At 38.1% G+C, this 21,324-nt stretch overlaps 1 protein-coding gene across 1 annotated transcript in view; it reads left to right on the top strand.

The window, feature by feature from the left end:
• The first annotated feature begins 201 nt into the window (after nt 1-201).
• Nucleotides 202-21,324, top strand: part of LOC102809132 (NADPH oxidase 2-like) — a 41,696-nt gene continuing 20,573 nt past the window's right edge. Inside the window, exons 1-5 of the mRNA XM_085505561.1 lie at nt 202-385; nt 11,594-11,689; nt 12,493-12,603; nt 16,375-16,605; nt 18,020-18,138. Coding sequence (XP_085361687.1) covers nt 305-385; nt 11,594-11,689; nt 12,493-12,603; nt 16,375-16,605; nt 18,020-18,138 — 638 coding nt within the window. The 5' untranslated portion in view covers nt 202-304. The remainder of the gene's footprint in view (nt 386-11,593; nt 11,690-12,492; nt 12,604-16,374; nt 16,606-18,019; nt 18,139-21,324) is intronic.

The following is a 21,324-nucleotide window of genomic DNA, read 5'->3' as shown; positions in this document are numbered from 1 at the left end:
ATAGTTGTATCCTTTATTTTTATATTTATAAGTATGAACGTGGGTTTTTTGAAGTTTATTTCGATAGAATTTGTCTTTTATTACACTGCAAAGTAGCTTATAGTGGCATAGTTATCATCGGTCTTCGTTGCTAGGTTTTCCGCCCTTACTTTCTCCACTGCCACAACAAACAAACTAACAACCCGGAAGTTATGATTGCGGGTCTGTCTCAGATGCTATCAACGAGAAGTGACATTGAGTGGGTGGGTTGTAATAAGAGTTGTAGAACCAGGATTTGGACGTGAATCGAATTGTAATGTTGTGAATGATACTTAGTCGGGACGAGAGCGACATGGTAGACTTGGTAGCATCGATACGTAATGAAGGGCCGAAGTGGATATTTTTGGTAAGTAAAAGAGTGTTTATTTAAGTAACTAAATGTTAAACCTATGAATTAAACGTTGTGATGAGATCATTACTAATATTAGTCTAGAATATGTGGAGTGGCACAATAGTAATGCAAATACAATTCCAATAATGAGTTCAGTCTAGTGTACTAGTTCTTATTGCACCCCCTGCAATAGTACCTAGTTCCTATTGCACCCCCTGCACCTAGTTTCTATCGCACCCTGGGGGAAATACTAACTAGGTGTTATTGCCTCCCCTGGTTTTATTGCCCCCCTTTTAAAATTTAAAATGTCATAAATTTTCCGCCTGGGTGGATTTCTATTATACTTATATTATACTAGTCATGGTGGAAGGTGCAAAAAAATGTATTAGGGGTCCACTTCCCATGTTCGTGGAGATGGTTTATTAGTAGGTCCACAACATATGTGTAGCCGGTGGGCGTGAAAACCAACTTTATAACCCACAACAAATGTTTTAGCTACAAGTTTAAGTTGCACACATCAGTCTCTAGTTGATACCATGCATGTGGTCAGTTAGTTTACCCCATGGATTCAATCTTTCAAACCATTCCTATATAAGTGCTGATCCACCAGCATAGCACCTGATCTATAATTAAAACAATATTATCAATCTCAGAAAAGCTGTTGACTGTACTAGAAAAACACTGAATAGTACAGTGGGTTGAGTCAGGGCCTCAGTTTAATAATAATAATAATGATAATAATAATAATGTGAAGGTAAAAGACATCAAGTAACTGTAGTGAAGCCTAAATAGGACATTCACTTGCAAATTTGAAATTTGAGTGTTGTTTTAACCATTGGACTGCACTGAAGCATGGAAGTGAGTGCATACAGGTTTGAGTGTGGTCCAATACAATATGTAGCTTTTATTTCAATGTATGCGCATTCTGAGTCAGTTTTACTGCCTCACTGCTCTGTGCTTTTTTTATTTAGATGCAAATTCGGAACAATTACTGACAAGCTATGAATAGTAACTTGGAGAAAACTTCAAATAGTGGACAGTTTGTCACAGACCTTCTAGTCTATATAGGCACACTGTGCACATTCTTATAATAACAACTCTACATACCGGTAGTAGGAATATATTTATAGGTGTTATTGTAATGTATTTTCGTACATTGTCAGTGAATCTTGTAATTTGTAAATGTAACTTGGTAATTTGTGGTACTTTTTATCGTTCACTGTTAGTAATTTTTTGTTACTGTCTTGTAGATTTTAGTGACCTTACTGCTGGACTTTCCAAAGTCAGTTTTGTGTCATTAAATAAATATAAAGACTGAAATTATTCAGATGAACCAGACTGCATGAGAATATTTCAACAAATCTACTAAAATAACTATGTATATGCTCAATATATGAATTAGACTTAGATCTAGTTAAATGTTCATTATCTTGTGTTATGTCATCTTTTTTTCAAATGACTTATTCTTCAAAAGCCTTAACTCCAACACCTTTATCCTTGGTACATATGTTCCTTGGGTGGACATCTATGAGACTGATCATTTCATGTCAATATTTTAATTTTTTTTGTATTTTATTGTCTATTTTTGTAATTTGTGATTCTTCTTGGCATATTGTATTTTGATTAGTTTGATATATATGTACCTTTATTAGATTTGAACATTTTGCGTGAAAACCAACTTTATAATCCACAAACAAATTTTAGCTACAAGTTTAAGTTGCACACATCCTCATTTGTGGTTGATACCATGCATATAGTCAGTTAGTTTACCCCATGGATTCAATCTTTCAAACCATTCCTATATAAGGGCTGATACACCAGCATAATACCTGATCTATAATTAAAACAATATTATCAATCTCAGAAAAGCTGTTGTATGTACTAGAAAAACACTGAATAGTACAGTGGGTTGAGTCAGGGCCTCTGAGTTTAATAATAATAATAATAATAATAATATTATTAATAATAATAATAATAACGTGAAGGCAAAAATCAACAAGTAACTGTAGTGAAGCCTAAATAGGACATTCACTTGCAAGTTTGAAATTTGAGTGTTGTTTTAACCATTGGACTGCACTGAAGCATGGAAGTGAGTGCATACAGGTTTGAGTGTGGTCCAATACTACATGTATCTTTTATTACAATGTATGTGCATTCTGAGTCAGTTTTACTGCGTCACTGCTCTGTGCTTTTTTTATTTAGATGCAAATTTTGAAGAATTGCTGAATGATCAGTGTTAAGGTCAAAATTGGAAATAAATTTTCATAAACAATATTCTTCTTGATAGTTTATTAGAAACTAAAATTGTGGACATTATATTTCACAATGTAATTGTATCCCCTCTATGCTGAATATCTGACAACTGATAGTATTTATTTGGCTACCCTCCTCTCACCATTTTATAAAAATACAAATAAAATAATCTGGCAGACTTCTGCTAACCTTTTACCAGTGAGAGGCCATTCAGTAACCCTTTGGTTGTCTGCAATGGGCTTCCACTAAACCTTTGCCAGTGAGAGGCCATTCACCCTTTGCCAGTCACCATTGGGCTCCCACTAACCCTTTGCCAGTTAGAGGCCATTCACTAACCCTTTGCCAGTCTCCAATAGGCTCCCACTAACCTTTTGCCAGTCTCCAATGGGCTTCCACTAACCTTTTGCCAGTCAGAGGCATTCACTAACCCTTTGCCAGTTAGAGGCCATTCACTAACCCTTTGCCAGTTAGAGGCCATTCACTAACCCTTTGCCAGTTAGAGGCCATTCACTAACCCTTTGCCAGTGAAAGGCCATTCACAAACCCTTTGCCAGTTAGAGGCCATTCACTAACCCTTTGCCAGTTAGAGGCCATTCACTAACCCTTTGCCAGTTAGAGGCCATTCACTAACCCTTTGCCAGTCAGAGGCCATTCACTAACCCTTTGCCAGTTAGAGGCCATTCACTAACCCTTTGCCAGTTAGAGGCCATTCACTAACCTTTTGCCAGTTAGAGGCCATTCACTAACCCTTTGTCAGTCAGAGGCCATTCACTAACCTCCTGCCAGTCAGAGGCCATTCACTAACCCTTTGCCAGTTAGAGGCCATTCACTAACCCTTTGCCAGTTAGAGGCCATTCACTAACCCTTTGTCAGTCAGAGGCCATTCACTAACCCTTTGCCAGTTAGAGGCCATTCACTAACCCATTGCCAGTTAGAGGCCATTCACTAACCCTTTGCCAGTCAGAGGCCATTCACTAACCCTTTGCCAGTTAGAGGCCATTCACTAACCCTTTGCCAGTGAAAGGCCATTCACTAACCCGCTGCCAGTTAGAGGCCATTCACTAACCCGCTGCCAGTCTCCAATGGGCTCCCACTAAACCTTTGCCAGTGAAAGGCCATTCACTAACCCTTTGCCAGTTAGAGGCCATTCACAAACCCGCTGCCAGTTAGAGGCAATTCACTAACCCGCTGCCAGTCTCCAATGGGCTCCCACTAAACCTTTGCCAGTGAAAGGCCATTCACTTAACCTTTGCCAGTCAGAGGCCATTCACTAACCAGCTGCCAGTTTCCAATGGGCTCCCACTAACCCTTTGCCAAATAGAGGCCATTCACAAACCCTTTGCCAGATAGAGGCCATTCACAAACCCTTTGCCAGTGAAAGGCCATTCACTAACCCGCTGCCAGTTAGAGGCCATTCACTAAACCGCTGCCAGTTAGAGGCCATTCACTAACCCTTTGCCAGTTAGAGGCCATTCACTAACCCTTTGCCAGTTAGAGGCCATTCACTAACCTTTTGCCAGTCAGAGGCCATTCACTAACCCTTTGCCAGTTAGAGGCCATTCACTAACCCTTTGCCAGTGAAAGGCCATTCACTAACCCGCTGCCAGTTAGAGGCCATTCACTAACCCTTTGCCAGTGAAAGGCCATTCACTAACCCGCTGCCAGTTAGAGGCCATTCACTAACCCGCTGCCAGTTAGAGGCCATTCACTAACCCTTTGCCAGTTAAAGACCATTCACTAACCCTTTGCCAGTTAGAGGCCATTCAATAACCCTTTGCCAGTTAGAGGCCATTCACTAACCATTTGCCAGTTAGAGACCATTCACTAACCTCCTGCCAGTTAGAGGCCATTCACTAACCTCCTGCCAGTTAGAGGCCATTCACTAACCTCCTGCCAGTTAGAGGCCATTCACTAACCTCCTGCCAGTTAGAGGCCATTCACTAGCCCTTTGCCAGTTAGAGGCCATTCACTAACCTCCTGCCAGTTAGAGGCCATTCACTAACCTCCTGCCAGTTAGAGGCCATTCACTAGCCCTTTGCCAGTTAGAGGCCATTCACTAACCCTTTGCCAGTTAGAGGCCATTCACTAACCCTTTGCCAGTTAGAGGCCATTCACTAACCTCCTGCCAGTTAGAGGCCATTCACTAACCCTTTGCCAGTTAGAGGCCATTCACTAACCCTTTGCCAGTTAGAGGCCATTCACTAACCCTTTGCCAGTTAGAGGCCATTCACTAACCTCCTGCCAGTTAGAGGCCATTCACTAACCCTTTGCCAGTTAGAGGCCATTCACTAAACCTTTGCCAGTGAGAGGCCATTCACTAACCTTTTGCCAGTTAGAGGCCATTCACTAACCCTTTGCCAGTTAGAGGCCATTCACTAACCCTTTGCCAGTTAGAGGCCATTCACTAACCGCCTGCCAGTTAGAGGCCATTCACTAAACCTTTGCCAGTGAGAGGCCATTCACTAACCTTTTGCCAGTTAGAGGCCATTCACTAACCCTTTGCCAGTTAGAGGCCATTCACTAACCCTTTGCCAGTTAGAGGCCATTCACTAACCTCCTGCCAGTTAGAGGCCATTCACTAACCCTTTGCCACTTAGAGGCCATTCACTAACCTCCTGCCAGTCAGAGGCCATTCACTAACCCTTTGCCAGTTAGAGGCCTTCACAAACCCTTTGCCAGTTAGAGGCCATTCACTAACCCTTTGCCAGTCAGAGGCCATTCACTAACCCTTTGCCAGTTAGAGGCCATTCATTAACCCGCTGCCAGTTAGAGGCCATTCACTAACCCGCTGCCAGTCTCCAATGGGCTCCCACTAACCCTTTGCCAGTTAGAGGCCATTCACTAACCCTTTGCCAGTTAGAGGCCATTCACTAACCTCCTGCCAGTTAGAGGCCATTCACTAACCTCCTGCCAGTTAGAGGCCATTCACTAACCCTTTGCCAGTTAGAGGCCATTCACTAACCCTTTGCCAGTTAGAGGCCATTCACTAACCCTTTGCCAGTTAGAGGCCATTCACTAACCCTTTGCCAGTTAGAGGCCATTCACTAACCCTTTGCCAGTTAGAGGCCATTCACTAACCTCCTGCCAGTCAGAGGCCATTCACTAACCCTTTGCCAGTTAGAGGCCATTCACTAACCTCCTGCCAGTTAGAGGCCATTCACTAACCTCCTGCCAGTTAGAGGCCATTCACTAACGCTTTGCCAGTTAGAGGCCATTCACTAACCTCCTGCCAGTTAGAGACCATTCACTAACGCTTTGCCAGTCAGAGGCCATTCACTAACCCTTTGCCAGTTAGAGGCCATTCACTAACCTCCTGCCAGTTAGAGGCCATTCACTAACCTCCTGCCAGTTAGAGGCCATTCACTAACCTCCTGCCAGTTAGAGGCCATTCACTAGCCCTTTGCCAGTTAGAGGCCATTCACTAACCTCCTGCCAGTTAGAGGCCATTCACTAACCTCCTGCCAGTTAGAGGCCATTCACTAACCCTTTGCCAGTTAGAGGCCATTCACTAACCCTTTGCCAGTTAAAGACCATTCACTAACCCTTTGCCAGTTAGAGGCCATTCAATAACCCTTTGCCAGTTAGAGGCCATTCACTAACCCTTTGCCAGTTAGAGGCCATTCACTAACCTCCTGCCAGTTAGAGGCCATTCACTAACCTCCTGCCAGTTAGAGGCCATTCACTAACCTCCTGCCAGTTAGAGGCCATTCACTAGCCCTTTGCCAGTTAGAGGCCATTCACTAACCTCCTGCCAGTTAGAGGCCATTCACTAACCTCCTGCCAGTTAGAGGCCATTCACTAGCCCTTTGCCAGTTAGAGGCCATTCACTAACCCTTTGCCAGTTAGAGGCCATTCACTAACCTCCTGCCAGTTAGAGGCCATTCACTAACCTCCTGCCAGTTAGAGGCCATTCACTAGCCCTTTGCCAGTTAGAGGCCATTCACTAACCCTTTGCCAGTTAGAGGCCATTCACTAACCTCCTGCCAGTTAGAGGCCATTCACTAACCCTTTGCCAGTTAGAGGCCATTCACTAACCCTTTGCCAGTTAGAGGCCATTCACTAACCCTTTGCCAGTTAGAGGCCATTCACTAACCTCCTGCCAGTTAGAGGCCATTCACTAACCCTTTGCCAGTTAGAGGCCATTCACTAAACCTTTGCCAGTGAGAGGCCATTCACTAACCTTTTGCCAGTTAGAGGCCATTCACTAACCCTTTGCCAGTTAGAGGCCATTCACTAACCCTTTGCCAGTTAGAGGCCATTTACTATCCGCCTGCCAGTTAGAGGCCATTCACTAAACCTTTGCCAGTGAGAGGCCATTCACTAACCTTTTGCCAGTTAGAGGCCATTCACTAACCCTTTGCCAGTTATAGGCCATTCACTAACCCTTTGCCAGTTAGAGGCCATTCACTAACCTCCTGCCAGTTAGAGGCCATTCACTAACCCTTTGCCACTTAGAGGCCATTCACTAACCTCCTGCCAGTCAGAGGCCATTCACTAACCCTTTGCCAGTTAGAGGCCTTCACAAACCCTTTGCCAGTTAGAGGCCATTCACTAACCCTTTGCCAGTCAGAGGCCATTCACTAACCCTTTGCCAGTTAGAGGCCATTCACTAACCCGCTGCCAGTTAGAGGCCATTCACTAACCCGCTGCCAGTCTCCAATGGGCTCCCACTAACCCTTTGCCAGTTAGAGGCCATTCACTAACCCTTTGCCAGTTAGAGGCCATTCACTAACCTCCTGCCAGTTAGAGGCCATTCACTAACCTCCTGCCAGTTAGAGGCCATTCACTAACCCTTTGCCAGTTAGAGGCCATTCACTAACCCTTTGCCAGTTAGAGGCCATTCACTAACCCTTTGCCAGTTAGAGGCCATTCACTAACCCTTTGCCAGTTAGAGGCCATTCACTAACCCTTTGCCAGTTAGAGGCCATTCACTAACCTCCTGCCAGTCAGAGGCCATTCACTAACCCTTTGCCAGTTAGAGGCCATTCACTAACCTCCTGCCAGTTAGAGGCCATTCACTAACCTCCTGCCAGTTAGAGGCCATTCACTAACGCTTTGCCAGTTAGAGGCCATTCACTAACCTCCTGCCAGTTAGAGACCATTCACTAACGCTTTGCCAGTCAGAGGCCATTCACTAACCCTTTGCCAGTTAGAGGCCATTCACTAACTCTTTGCCAGTTAGAGGCCATTCACTAAACCTTTGTCAGTGAGAGGCCATTCACTAACCTCCTGCCAGTTAGAGGCCATTCACTAACCTCCTGCCAGTTAGAGGCCATTCACTAACGCTTTGCCAGTTAGAGGCCATTCACTAACCTCCTGCCAGTTAGAGACCATTCACTAACGCTTTGCCAGTCAGAGGCCATTCACTAACCCTTTGCCAGTTAGAGGCCATTCACTAACCCTTTGCCAGTTAGAGGCCATTCACTAAACCTTTGTCAGTGAGAGGCCATTCACTAACCTCCTGCCAGTTAGAGGCCATTCACTAACCTCCTGCCAGTAAGAGGCCATTCACTAACGCTTTGCCAGTTAGAGGCCATTCACTAACCTCCTGCCAGTTAGAGACCATTCACTAACGCTTTGCCAGTCAGAGGCCATTCACTAACCCTTTGCCAGTTAGAGGCCATTCACTAACCCTTTGCCAGTTAGAGGCCATTCACTAAACCTTTGTCAGTGAAAGGCCATTCACTAACCTCCTGCCAGTTAGAGGCCATTCACTAACGCTTTGCCAGTCAGAGGCATTCACTAACCCTTTGCCAGTTAGAGGCCATTCACTAACCCTTTGCCAGTTAGAGGCCATTCACTAACCCTTTGCCAGTTAGAGGCCATTCACTAACCTCCTGCCAGTTAGAGGCCATTCACTAACCTCCTGCCAGTTAGAGGCCATTCACTAACCCTTTGCCAGTTAGAGGCCATTCACTAACCCTTTGCCAGTTAAAGGCCATTCACTAACCCTTTGCCAGTTAGAGGCCATTCATTAACCCTTTGCCAGTTAGAGGCCATTCACTAACCCTTTGCCAGTTAGAGGCCATTCACTAACATCCTGCCAGTTAGAGGCCATTCACTAACGCTTTGCCAGTCAGAGGCCATTCACTAACCCTTTGCCAGTTAGAGGCCATTCACTAACCTCCTGCCAGTTAGAGGCCATTCACTAACCCTTTGCCAGTTAGAAGCCATTCACTAACCTCCTGCCAGTTAGAGGCCATTCACTAACCTCCTGCCAGTTAGAGGCCATTCACTAACCCTTTGCCAGTTAGAGGCCATTCACTAACCCTTTGCCAGTTAAAGGCCATTCACTAACCCTTTGCCAGTTAGAGGCCATTCACTAACCCTTTGCCAGTTAGAGGCCATTCACTAACCCTTTGCCAGTTAGAGGCCATTCACTAACATCCAGCCAGTTAGAGGCCATTCACTAACCTCCTGCCAGTTAGAGGCCATTCACTAACCCTTTGCCAGTCAGAGGCCATTCACTAACCCTTTGCCAGTTAGAGGCCATTCACTAACCTCCTGCCAGTCAGAGGCCATTCACTAACCCTTTGCCAGTTAAAGGCCATTCACTAACATCCTGCCAGTTAGAGGCCATTCACTAACCCTTTGCCAGTTAGAGGCCATTCACTAACCCCCTGCCAGTTAGAGGCCATTCACTAACCTCCTACCAGTTAGAGGCCATTCACTAACCCTTTGCCAGTCAGAGGCCATTCACTAACCCTTTGCCAGTTAGAGGCCATTCACTAACCTCCTGCCAGTTAGAGGCCATTCACTAACCTCCTACCAGTTAGAGGCCATTCACTAACATCCTGCCAGTTAGAGGCCATTCACTAACCTCCTGCCAGTTAGAGGCCATTCACTAACGCTTTGCCAGTTAGAGGCCATTCACTAACCTCCTGCCAGTTAGAGGCCATTCACTAACCTCCTGCCAGTTAGAGGCCATTCACTAACCTCCTGCCAGTTAGAGGCCATTCACTAACCCTTTGCCAGTTAGAGGCCATTCACTAACCCTTTGCCAGTTAGAGGCCATTCACTAACCCTTTGCCAGTTAGAGGCCATTCACTAACCCTTTGCCAGTTAGAGGCCATTCACTAACCCTTTGCCAGTTAGAGGCCATTCACTAACCCTTTGCCAGTTAGAGGCCATTCACTAACCCTTTGCCAGTTAGAGGCCATTCACTAACCCTTTGCCAGTTAGAGGCCATTCACTAACCTCCTGCCAGTTAGAGGCCATTCACTAACCCTTTGCCAGTTAGAGGCCATTCACTAACCCTTTGCCAGTCAGAGGCCATTCACTAACCCTTTGCCAGTTAGAGGCCATTCACTAACCTCCTGCCAGTTAGAGGCCATTCACTAACCCTTTGCCAGTTAGAGGCCATTCACTAACCCTTTGCCAGTTAGAGGCCATTCACTAACCTCCTGCCAGTTAGAGGCCATTCACTAACCCTTTGCCAGTTAGAGGCCATTCACTAACCCTTTGCCAGTTAGAGGCCATTCACTAACCCTTTGTCAGTCAGAGGCCATTCACTAACCTCCTGCCAGTCAGAGGCCATTCACTAACCCTTTGCCAGTGAGAGGCCATTCACTAACCTCCTGCCAGTTAGAGGCCATTCACTAACCCTTTGCCAGTCAGAGGCCATTCACTAAACCTTTGCCAGTGAGAGGCCATTCACTAACATTTTGCCAGTTAGAGGCCATTCACTAACCCTTTGCCAGTTAGAGGCCATTCACTAACCCTTTGCCAGTTAGAGGCCATTCACTAACCCTTTGCCAGTTAGAGGCCATTCACTAACCTCCTGCCAGTTAGAGGCCATTCACTAACCCTTTGCCAGTTAGAGGCCATTCACTAACCCTTTGCCAGTTAGAGGCCATTCACTAACCCTTTGTCAGTCAGAGGCCATTCACTAACCTCCTGCCAGTCAGAGGCCATTCACTAACCCTTTGCCAGTGAGAGGCCATTCACTAACCTCCTGCCAGTTAGAGGCCATTCACTAACCCTTTGCCAGTCAGAGGCCATTCACTAAACCTTTGCCAGTGAGAGGCCATTCACTAACCTTTTGCCAGTTAGAGGCCATTCACTAACCCTTTGCCAGTTAGAGGCCATTCACTAACCCTTTGCCAGTTAGAGGCCATTCACTAACCCTTTGCCAGTTAGAGGCCATTCACTAACCCTTTGCCAGTTAGAGGCCATTCACTAACCCTTTGTCACTTAGAGGCCATTCACTAACCCTTTGCCAATCTCAAGTTGGTTACAGCTTACCTGTTTTTCTTATAAAGAACATTCTGTTTTTATTTATATATTCATTATTATGTACATTAGTATGAACATGTGTTTTTGAAGTTTGTTTTGAAAATTGTCTTTTATTACACTACTGGGGTTTTAAAATCATCATATTTGCACTATAATAGTTTGCACTATTAGAATGCTTCTAATTTCATTTCAGACAATTTGTGATGTCTACTGTAACAATTAACCTTAATTAACAATTAACTCAAGGAAATACATATACATGTATACATTTGGGTATACTGATTCTAAATGGCGACTATTTTAATGTTAAAAGTTTATCAAAATCAATCATTTCAGCCATTCCAAAACCAAATCTTGACCATGTATGTTGGATTACATTCAAACTTGGTACATACAAAGCCCTGATGTTTGTCTTTAAAAAAAAAAATTCAGTATGGCCGTCTATTGGACATTATTTTTTTTCCACAAATATGTTCCAGAGTTTTATCTCAAGCATGTCTTGACCTTTCAGGTTCAATCTTTGTATATATTTCATATATCATGTCAAACACAGTTCATGTGCCAATACAGTTCAATATGGCAAAATGGCGGCCATTTTTTTTTTAACAGTATATGCGCAATTCCAGATATCACTTTGTTAATGCAATGACAATGTAATGCAGTTTATTATTAATTGTATCAATTATCAATCAATTTAAATAATTAATTTTTCTTTTTTCCTTGTTTACATTCTAGTTGGCATGGCATGCTACTAACATTGGTCTGTGGATATGGGTCTTTTTGAAATTTCAGTTTGGTGATGAATACTACTATACAAACCATCTACTTGGGGTAAGTGCTTGATTCCATAAACTTTTGGTAGTATATTTAGAAGCCACCTGCTTTGAGGTTGATTGATGTGTGCACAAATTTTGGAATCTGTATCATATCAAAATCTTTGTATAGTCTACTATGACCCACATGGTATTCAATCACCAATCATAGTCAATGACCATGGTTATATCCTGCACTATAGCCTTGGCTAACCATGACTAACCATCAACTACCAAGGTTGATGACTATTGTCAAGTCTAACTTGCAAAAAAAAATAACTAACATTTTTTTTTTAATTCACTCTTGAGAATTTATTATGTATTCAATAGGATTTGCTCTTATAAGTTATGCTGTGTAATTGAAATGTATAATAGATACAAGTATAATTGTGATGATGAATGGAAAATTCTATAAGGCATGCAGTAAACCTTTACACTGTAAATAAAGAAGTAATATGAGCATTGATCAACCAATGAGATTCACACTTTTCGACCAACTATCCAATGGGAATCGTGCTCTTCGCAAAGTGACGCTGCGATTTTTTCATAGAGTGCGATAATCAACCTTTGGCGAGTCGCACAATCGCGTCGCAGAGTTAGAGCTTAGACTTCCTTACATACCTTTACATGTTATAAACACATGCATAAGTAAACACATGCATTAGTAATGCTGAGGGTTTAACTTGAATTAAAATAACATGCGAGACATGGTCAACCTTATTTATATGATTAAATTATTTCAGGTTTATTGTTATGTATGACTATGGTGCCATTGACCCATTAGGGTCAGATTCAAAATAACCAATATTATATTCATTTCAGCCTTCGTTAGGTATAGCAAAAGCCAGTGCTATGTGTCTTAACTTTAACTGTATGCTGATATTACTGCCAGTTTGTAGAAATCTTATTTCCTACTTGAGAGGTTCCTGCAAGGTGAGTTTGTGTCATCATTTGAATCATTATCTGTTGTCATGGTGAACCTGTAGCCCTACATCCATCTTGAATAGTCAAATTTCAATTGGTTGAATAAAAGATTTATAAAATAACATATACAACCTTGCTGGTTTATTTTATGTACTCGCTTCTGTTTCATGTATGCATCATTCAAGATTTCCAATCAATGGCATGACTGAACACAGTGAATTCTTAGAAAAAGGAAAACATACATTGCTTGTGAATATGTAAGGATTCTAGCAAAAACAGACTGAGATGAAAACTGACTATTTTTTTTCAGTCTCCCTCAATTGTATTATTATTCTAGAAGTACATGTATACATTTGTCTTGTGACTACATGTATGTCATCATCTCACTATTCATGTTTTTGTCATTGGGATCTTAATCAATCTTGCATCCCTTTATCTTATATATCTTTGATTTCATGATTGGATGTTTGTCATATTTGACATTAAATACTGTGAAACACTAACATAGCAGCATAGTGATGTATCTGTTAACTGAATTATCCAGGGAAAGAGAAGCAGGTGTTATAGAATGATTAGATTACTCTGCATCAGCACCATTTTAACTTGATCCATTATGCAAATTTATTTGACCTCACAGCTAGATGTACAAGACAGGTGAAATTTACTAATTTGGTGCATTATTTGAATCAATTTTAGTGATTGATTTCAATCACACCTGTCAACATTCCTGACTATCATTCATACAAAATATCAGCTCAATGTCACATGTCTTTATCTGTTCAAACCTTTTAACTTGATCTTGGTTATTTGTTGCTTTGCTGTCATTTTCAATGATTTAGGGGACGCTGACTACTAATTGTTCTCTGTATTTTGGACTTTTGAACAATTAACCAGATTGTTTATATAATAGATATCACTGTACTGGAGTTAAAATTAGCTGATTGACAGGCATTTGAAAAATACTAATATATCACTGTGTGCATTTGAAAAATACTAATATATCACAGTGTGCATTTGTAAAATACTAATATATCACTGTGTGCATTTGTAAAATACTAATATATCACAGTGTGCATTTGAAAAATACTAATATATCACAGTGTGCATTTGAAAAATACTAATATATCACAGTGTGCATTTGAAAAATACTAATATATCACAGTGTGCATTTGAAAAATACTAATATATCACAGTGTGCATTTGTAAAATACTAATATATCACTGTGTGCATTTGTAAAATACTAATATATCACAGTGTGCATTTGAAAAATACTAATATATCACAGTGTGCATTTGAAAAATACTAATATATCACAGTGTGCATTTGTAAAATACTAATATATCACTGTGTGCATTTGTAAAATACTAATATATCACAGTGTGCATTTGAAAAATACTAATATATCACAGTGTGCATTTGAAAAATACTAATATATCACAGTGTGCATTTGAAAAATACTAATATATCACAGTGTGCATTTGTAAAATACTAATATATCACTGTGTGCATTTGTAAAATACTAATATATCACTGTGTGCATTTGAAAAATACTAATATATCACAGTGTGCATTTGAAAAATACTAATATATCACAGTGTGCATTTGAAAAATACTAATATATCACAGTGTGCATTTGTAAAATACTAATATATCACAGTGTGCATTTGTAAAATACTAATATATCACAGTGTGCATTTGAAAAATACTAATATATCACAGTGTGCATTTGTAAAATACTAATATATCACTGTGTGCATTTGTAAAATACTAATATATCACAGTGTGCATTTGAAAAATACTAATATATCACAGTGTGCATTTGAAAAATACTAATATATCACAGTGTGCATTTGAAAAATACTAATATATCACAGTGTGCATTTGTAAAATACTAATATATCACAGTGTGCATTTGTAAAATACTAATATATCACAGTGTGCATTTGAAAAATACTAATATATCACAGTGTGCATTTGAAAAATACTAATATATCACAGTGTGCATTTGAAAAATACTAATATATCATGGTGTGCAAATGAAAAATACTAATATATCACAGTGTGCATTTGTAAAATACTAATATATCACTGTGTGCATTTGTAAAATACTAATATATCACTGTGTGCATTTGTAAAATACTAATATATCACTGTGTGCATTTGTAAAATACTGATATATCACAGTGTGCATTTGTAAAATACTAATATATCACTGTGTGCATTTGTAAAATACTAATATATCACAGTGTGCATTTGTAAAATACTAATATATCACAGTGTGCATTTGTAAAATACTAATATATCATGGTGTGCAAATGAAAAATACTAATATATCATGGTGTGCAAATGAAAAATACTAATATATCACAGTGTGCATTTGAAAAATACTAATATATCACTGTGTGCATTTGTAAAATACTAATATATCACAGTGTGCATTTGTAAAATACTAATATATCACAGTGTGCATTTGTAAAATACTAATATATCATGGTGTGCAAATGAAAAATACTAATATATCACAGTGTGCATTTGTAAAATACTAATATATCATGGTGTGCAAATGAAAAATACTAATATATCACAGTGTGCATTTGAAAAATACTAATATATCACTGTGTGCATTTGAAAAATACTAATATATCATGGTGTGCAAATGAAAAATACTAATATATCACAGTGTGCATTTGAAAAATACTAATATATCATGGTGTGCAAATGAAAAATACTAATATATCATGGTGTGCATTTAAAAAATACTAATATATCACTGTGTGCATTTGAAAAATACTAATATATCATGGTGTGCAAATGAAAAATACTAATATATCACAGTGTGCATTTGAAAAATACTAATATATCACTGTGTGCATTTGTAAAATACTAATATATCATGGTGTGCATTTAAAAAATACTAATATATCACAGTGTGCATTTGAAAAATACTAATATATCACTGTGTGCATTTGAAAAATACTAATATATTACTGTGTGCATTTGAAAAATACTAATATATCACAGTGTGCATTTGAAAAATACTAATATATCACTGTGTGCATTTGAAAAATACTAATATATCACAGTGTGCATTTGAAAAATACTAATATATCACAGTGTGCATTTGAAAAATACTAATATATCACTGTGTGCATTTGTAAAATACTAATATATCATGGTGTGCATTTGAAAAATACTAATATATCACAGTGTGCATTTGTAAAATACTAATATATCATGGTGTGCATTTGTAAAATACTAATATATCATGGTGTGCATTTGAAAAATACTAATATATCACAGTGTGCATTTGTAAAATACTAATATATCATGGTGTGCATTTGTAAAATACTAATATATCACTGTGTGCATTTGAAAAATACTAAAATTAGTATTTTTCAAATGCACAAGGTGATGTCAGTATTTTGCAAATGTCTTTCAATCAGCTGAAAATATATCACCTTGTGCATTCCCAAAATACTTAAATATATCGCTGTGTGCACTTGAGCAGATAATGGATTTTTAATGATAATTTAATGTTATACTGTGGATTTTTGATCTACTCTACCTGTGTTGAAATTATGCATGTGATGATTACATGTACTTCAGGATGTTTAATTTAATATCTTACTGATGAGTAACAATGATATGTAAGCTGGCAATAGTGAGAGTTATCCGGCCGGTAAGTAAGTAAGACAACTAAGTGTGCCTCAGTGATTCAAAATTTCATTTTCATTTCTGATTTCATTTCTGAATTATATCTACCAATTTGTATTTTACAGTGTTGTAGAAGAAGTATCCGAAGACAACTTGATAAAAACATAGCATTTCACAAAGCTGTAGCATACATGATTGTATTTCATACATCATTACATGTTGGTGCACATTATTTTAACTTTGATGGATATATGGATGCATATTATAGTGAGGAAGATACATTGGCATTCAGATTGAGTAGTCTACCAACACATGAAAATGGAACATGGTTAAACCCAATTAGAAAAGTGAACGAGGTAACTGAAAAAATACATAAGACATTTTTATTTCCACAATGTTCTACAGTTAAAATCTAATATTATAATAATTAAAGTTTCTTCAAATATGGAAAATATTTTGTATTGTGTGTGTCCTGAAGTATTTAATTGGTGCCACTATGCTGTGATGTAGTTTTAATATTGTTCTAAGACTTGTAACTGTTCATGACCACTCTTCGATAACACTGTTTATTTTGTAAACTTTATTTCACTACCTGACAGTCGACTGATAATCCAGAGTCAGTATAGCAGTTTGCAAAAGTTGAAAATTGAACTGTGAAGTATTAGTGGCTGGACAAGAGCATTGTTAGTAATGTAATAACACTGGGCTCATTTCAAAAATTGGCATTTCAACTGGAGAGCTGTATTAGTACAGGAACCATGCTAAATTCTGATATCTCATAATTTGAAATAGAATCATGTCGCAATCTAAATTCAAAAGTTCTCTATTTGACCAGTAAAATTTTAGTGGCAGGAGTCACATTTTGTTCACTGTCAGTTCTATGATCAATCTCTAGTGTGAAATGGGCTGTTTTTTAAATATGATTTCTGTATATTTACCACACTAATCTTCATTCGGAAAAAGTTCCAAAGACCTGTATGTAAACTTCACACATACATACATCATGCATCCTGGGAAAAATATTGAGCACTTTCATTTGTACAAGATAGTCAAATAGCGACCAATTCCTTGCTAAAAAATCACCAAAATCAAACATTTCTGCCATTTCTGAATCAGATCTAGGCTGTGTACAATGTTTTTGTTCAAACTTGTTAAATACATTGGACATTATGTGATCTTGATGCATATTATTTTGTTTTTCAAATGTAATTTCAGCGCTTCTCTGACATTCCCTGACCAGTTGCTTCCAAACTTTATGTATTTAAGATAAGATAAGATAAGATAATTCTTTATTAAGATAAGATAAAATAAGATAATTCTTTATTACAACCATATTGAAAGAAATTAAATTTAGGTGAATACAAATGTAATAAATGTATAACAAACTATTCTAAAAAGCTAAAACTATACTGTATCATAAAGATACAGTTAAAGAAATGGTACTGGTACATTTGCATAAAGCACTTTTGCCATTCTGGATCTGGATTTTGTTCAAACTTGGTATAAACATTGAACTTTATGAGACATTGAGGCACATTATTTTGTTTGTTGGTTTCAATTTAAAATGGCTGACTGGCAGCCTTTTTCTTGTAGTGAACGCATGGTTGGTGCCATATATACAACATGCTCAAATTTTATATATTTCTAAAACTGTTTCAAACTCTATGTATTTAAACTTGAACCAAATTGTCTTGCTTTTATATTAGTATAAATGGAATATAAATATTTATTATGTTAATAACAGTTTTAATTCTATCTTTTATTCTAAAGGCATTGCCTTTTGGATTAGGTCTGGTAGAAATTGCTTTTATAACAGCTTCAGGAGTTACTGGAGTTGTTGTTACTATTGTACTTATTGTCATGGTGACATCCTCTACAGAACTGATCAGGTATTCATTTTTGGTATTTTTTTTAATTGGTTACATATTTAAGCCATAATAACCAGTTGTAATTTGAATGTCAAAATGTCTACAACACCATTCCATATAATAAAAAAGGTACATGTATCTAGCTAGCCATTTGTTCATCTGTCATTCATATATTTACATTAATGATCTAAAACCACATTTAAAAAACAAAAGTTAAGATAATTGTTTTTGGGTAAGACCAAGAATAATGGTAGAATATTTAGTTTTGCTCCATTTTTTCAGGCTGAGGTGCAGCACTTCTTTGAGGACAATGTATGGATTCCTTGGGTTTGTGAGTAGTGAAAGTATGTGTAATTGAAGTGACTTATTATAATAAACAAGTGGGCTAGATGGAGCTGCCCTTTTTATTTAGTCTCTCAAATTACTACCACTATCATTTAAGTTAGATATTTGTCTATATTAAACAAAGTGGGTTAAGTTCAAATCTACAAAACAAAGCTGCAGGCACTGCAGTCAACCACATACTCAAATTAAGACAAAGTGTATTCAATGCAAACACTTGATACACACAATTGGGTAGGTATGATGTAACGGTACATGTACATGTATGTTAATATCCTATAGCAATGCATTCACCCTGAGTGATTCAGACTTGAATGATGATGCCTCATTGAAAGAAGTTAATATTTACAATATCAGAAAACTTGGGGAACAGACAAGCTACCTGTAAGTGTCCTAGCAAATCCCTAAGACCAACTCTGAAACTTGCACTATAGCACCACTAGTACCTATAGCGCTAGCAAGACTGCCCTCTAAGCAAGTAGGGGAATTCTCTGCCTGTTCGTATTATTAAACCTTGCTCAACTGTTACTAGTGTCAGCTCTATAAAAGCACACTGCCCCACAGGTTTAGGTTACTACTACTCCAGATTAGATTGAAAGGAGAAGAACAAAAGTACATTCATGAAGTACAAACATGGGAGTCTTTTGCATTGGGGTTGTAACTCTGTTGTAACTCTGTTGTAACTGTTGTAATTCTGTTGTAATTCTGTTGTAATTCTGTTGTAACTCTTTTGTAATTCTGTTGTAACTCTGTTGTAACTCTGTTGTAACTCTGTTATAACTGTTGTAATTCTGATGTAACTCTTTTGTAACTCTGTTGTAACTCTGCTGTAACTCTGTTGTAACTCTGTTGTAATTCTGTTGTAACTCTGTTGTCACTCTATTGTAACTCTGTTGTAACTCTGTTGTAACTCTGATGTAACTTTGTTGTAACTCTGTTGTAACTCTGTTGTAATTCTGTTGTAATTCTGTTGTAACTCTTTTGTAATTCTGTTGTAACTCTGTTGTAACTCTGTTGTAACTCTGTTATAACTGTTGTAATTCTGTTGTAACTCTTTTGTAACTCTGTTGTAACTCTGTTGTAACTCTGTTGTAACTCTGTTGTAACTCTATTGTAACTCTATTGTAACTCTATTGTAACTCTATTGTAACTCTATTGTAACTCTGCTGTAACTCTGTTGTAATTCTGTTGTAACTCTGTTGTAACTCTGTTGTAACTGTTGTAATTCTGTTGTAACTCTGTTGTAACTCTATTGTAACTATGTTGTAACTGTTGTAACTCTGTTGTAACTATATTGTAACTCTGTTGTAACTCTGTTGTAACTCTATTGTAACTCTGTTGTAACTCTGTTGTAACTCTGTTGTAACTCTGTTGTAATTCTGTTGTAACTCTATTGTAACTCTGTTGTAACTCTGTTGTAACTCTATTGTAACTCTGTTGTAATTCTGTTGTAATTCCGTTGTAATTCTGTTGTAACTCTATTGTAACTCTGTTGTAACTCTGTTGTAACTCTGTTGTAACTCTGTTGTAACTCTGTTGTAACTCTGTTGTAATTCTGTTGTAACTCTATTGTAACTCTGTTGTAACTCTGTTGTAACTATATTGTAACTCTGTTGTAACTTTGTTGTAACTTTGTTGTAACTCTATTGTAACTCTTGTAATTCTGTTGTAACTCTATTGTAACTCTGTTGTAACTCTATTGTAACTCTATTGTAACTCTGTTGTAACTCTGTTGTAACTCTATTGTAACTCTGTTGTAACTCTGTTGTAACTCTGTTGTAACTATATTGTAACTCTATTGTAACTCTGTTGTAATTCTGTTGTACCTCTATTGTAACTCTGTTGTAATCCTGTTGTAACTTTGTTGTAACTTTGTTGTAACTCTGTTGTAACTCTGTTGTAACTCTATTGTAACTCTATTGTAACTCTGTTGTAATTCTGTTGTAACTCTATTGTAACTCTGTTGTAACTCTATTGTAACTCTATTGTAACTCTATTGTAACTCTGTTGTAATTCTGTTGTAACTCTATTGTAATTCTGTTGTAACTCTGTTGTAACTCTGTTGTAACTCTATTGTAACTCTATTGTAACTCTATTGTAACTCTGTTGTAACTCTGTTGTAACTCTGTTGTAACTCTATTGTAACTCTGTTGTAACTCTATTGTAACTCTATTGTAACTCTATTGTAATTCTGTTGTAACTCTATTGTAACTCTGTTGTAATTCTGTTGTAACTCTATTGTAATTCTGTTGTAACTCTGTTGTAACTCTGTTGTAACTCTATTGTAACTTTATTGTAACTCTATTGTAACTCTGTTGTAACTCTATTGTAACTCTGTTGTAACTCTATTGTAACTCTATTGTAACTCTATTGTAACTCTATTGTAACTCTGTTGTAATTCTGTTGTAACTCTATTGTAATTCTGTTGTAACTCTGTTGTAACTCTGTTGTAACTCTATTGTAACTCTATTGTAACTCTATTGTAACTTTGTTGTAACTCTGTTGTAACTCTATTGTAACTCTATTGTAACTCTATTGTAACTCTGTTGTAATTCTGTTGTAACTCTATTGTAACTCTGTTGTAATTCTGTTGTAACTCTGTTGTAACTCTGTTGTAACTTTGTTGTAACTTTGTTGTAACTCTGTTGTAACTCTATTGTAACTCTATTGTAACTCTGTTGTAATTCTGTTGTAACTCTATTGTAACTCTCTTGTAACTCTGCTGTAACTCTGTTGTAACTCTGTTGTAACTCTGTTGTAACTCTGTTGTAACTCTATTGTAACTCTGTTGTAACTTTGTTGTAACTTTGTTGTAACTTTGTTGTAACTCTGTTGTAACTCTGTTGTAACTCTGTTGTAACTCTG

This window comes from Saccoglossus kowalevskii, chromosome 11 (genome assembly GCF_978046115.1).
Source record: "Saccoglossus kowalevskii chromosome 11, keSacKowa6.1, whole genome shotgun sequence".
NCBI lineage: Eukaryota > Metazoa > Hemichordata > Enteropneusta > Harrimaniidae > Saccoglossus > Saccoglossus kowalevskii.
Note: the sequence above shows the minus strand (reverse complement) of the source record. Positions and strands in the feature narration are given on the sequence as shown.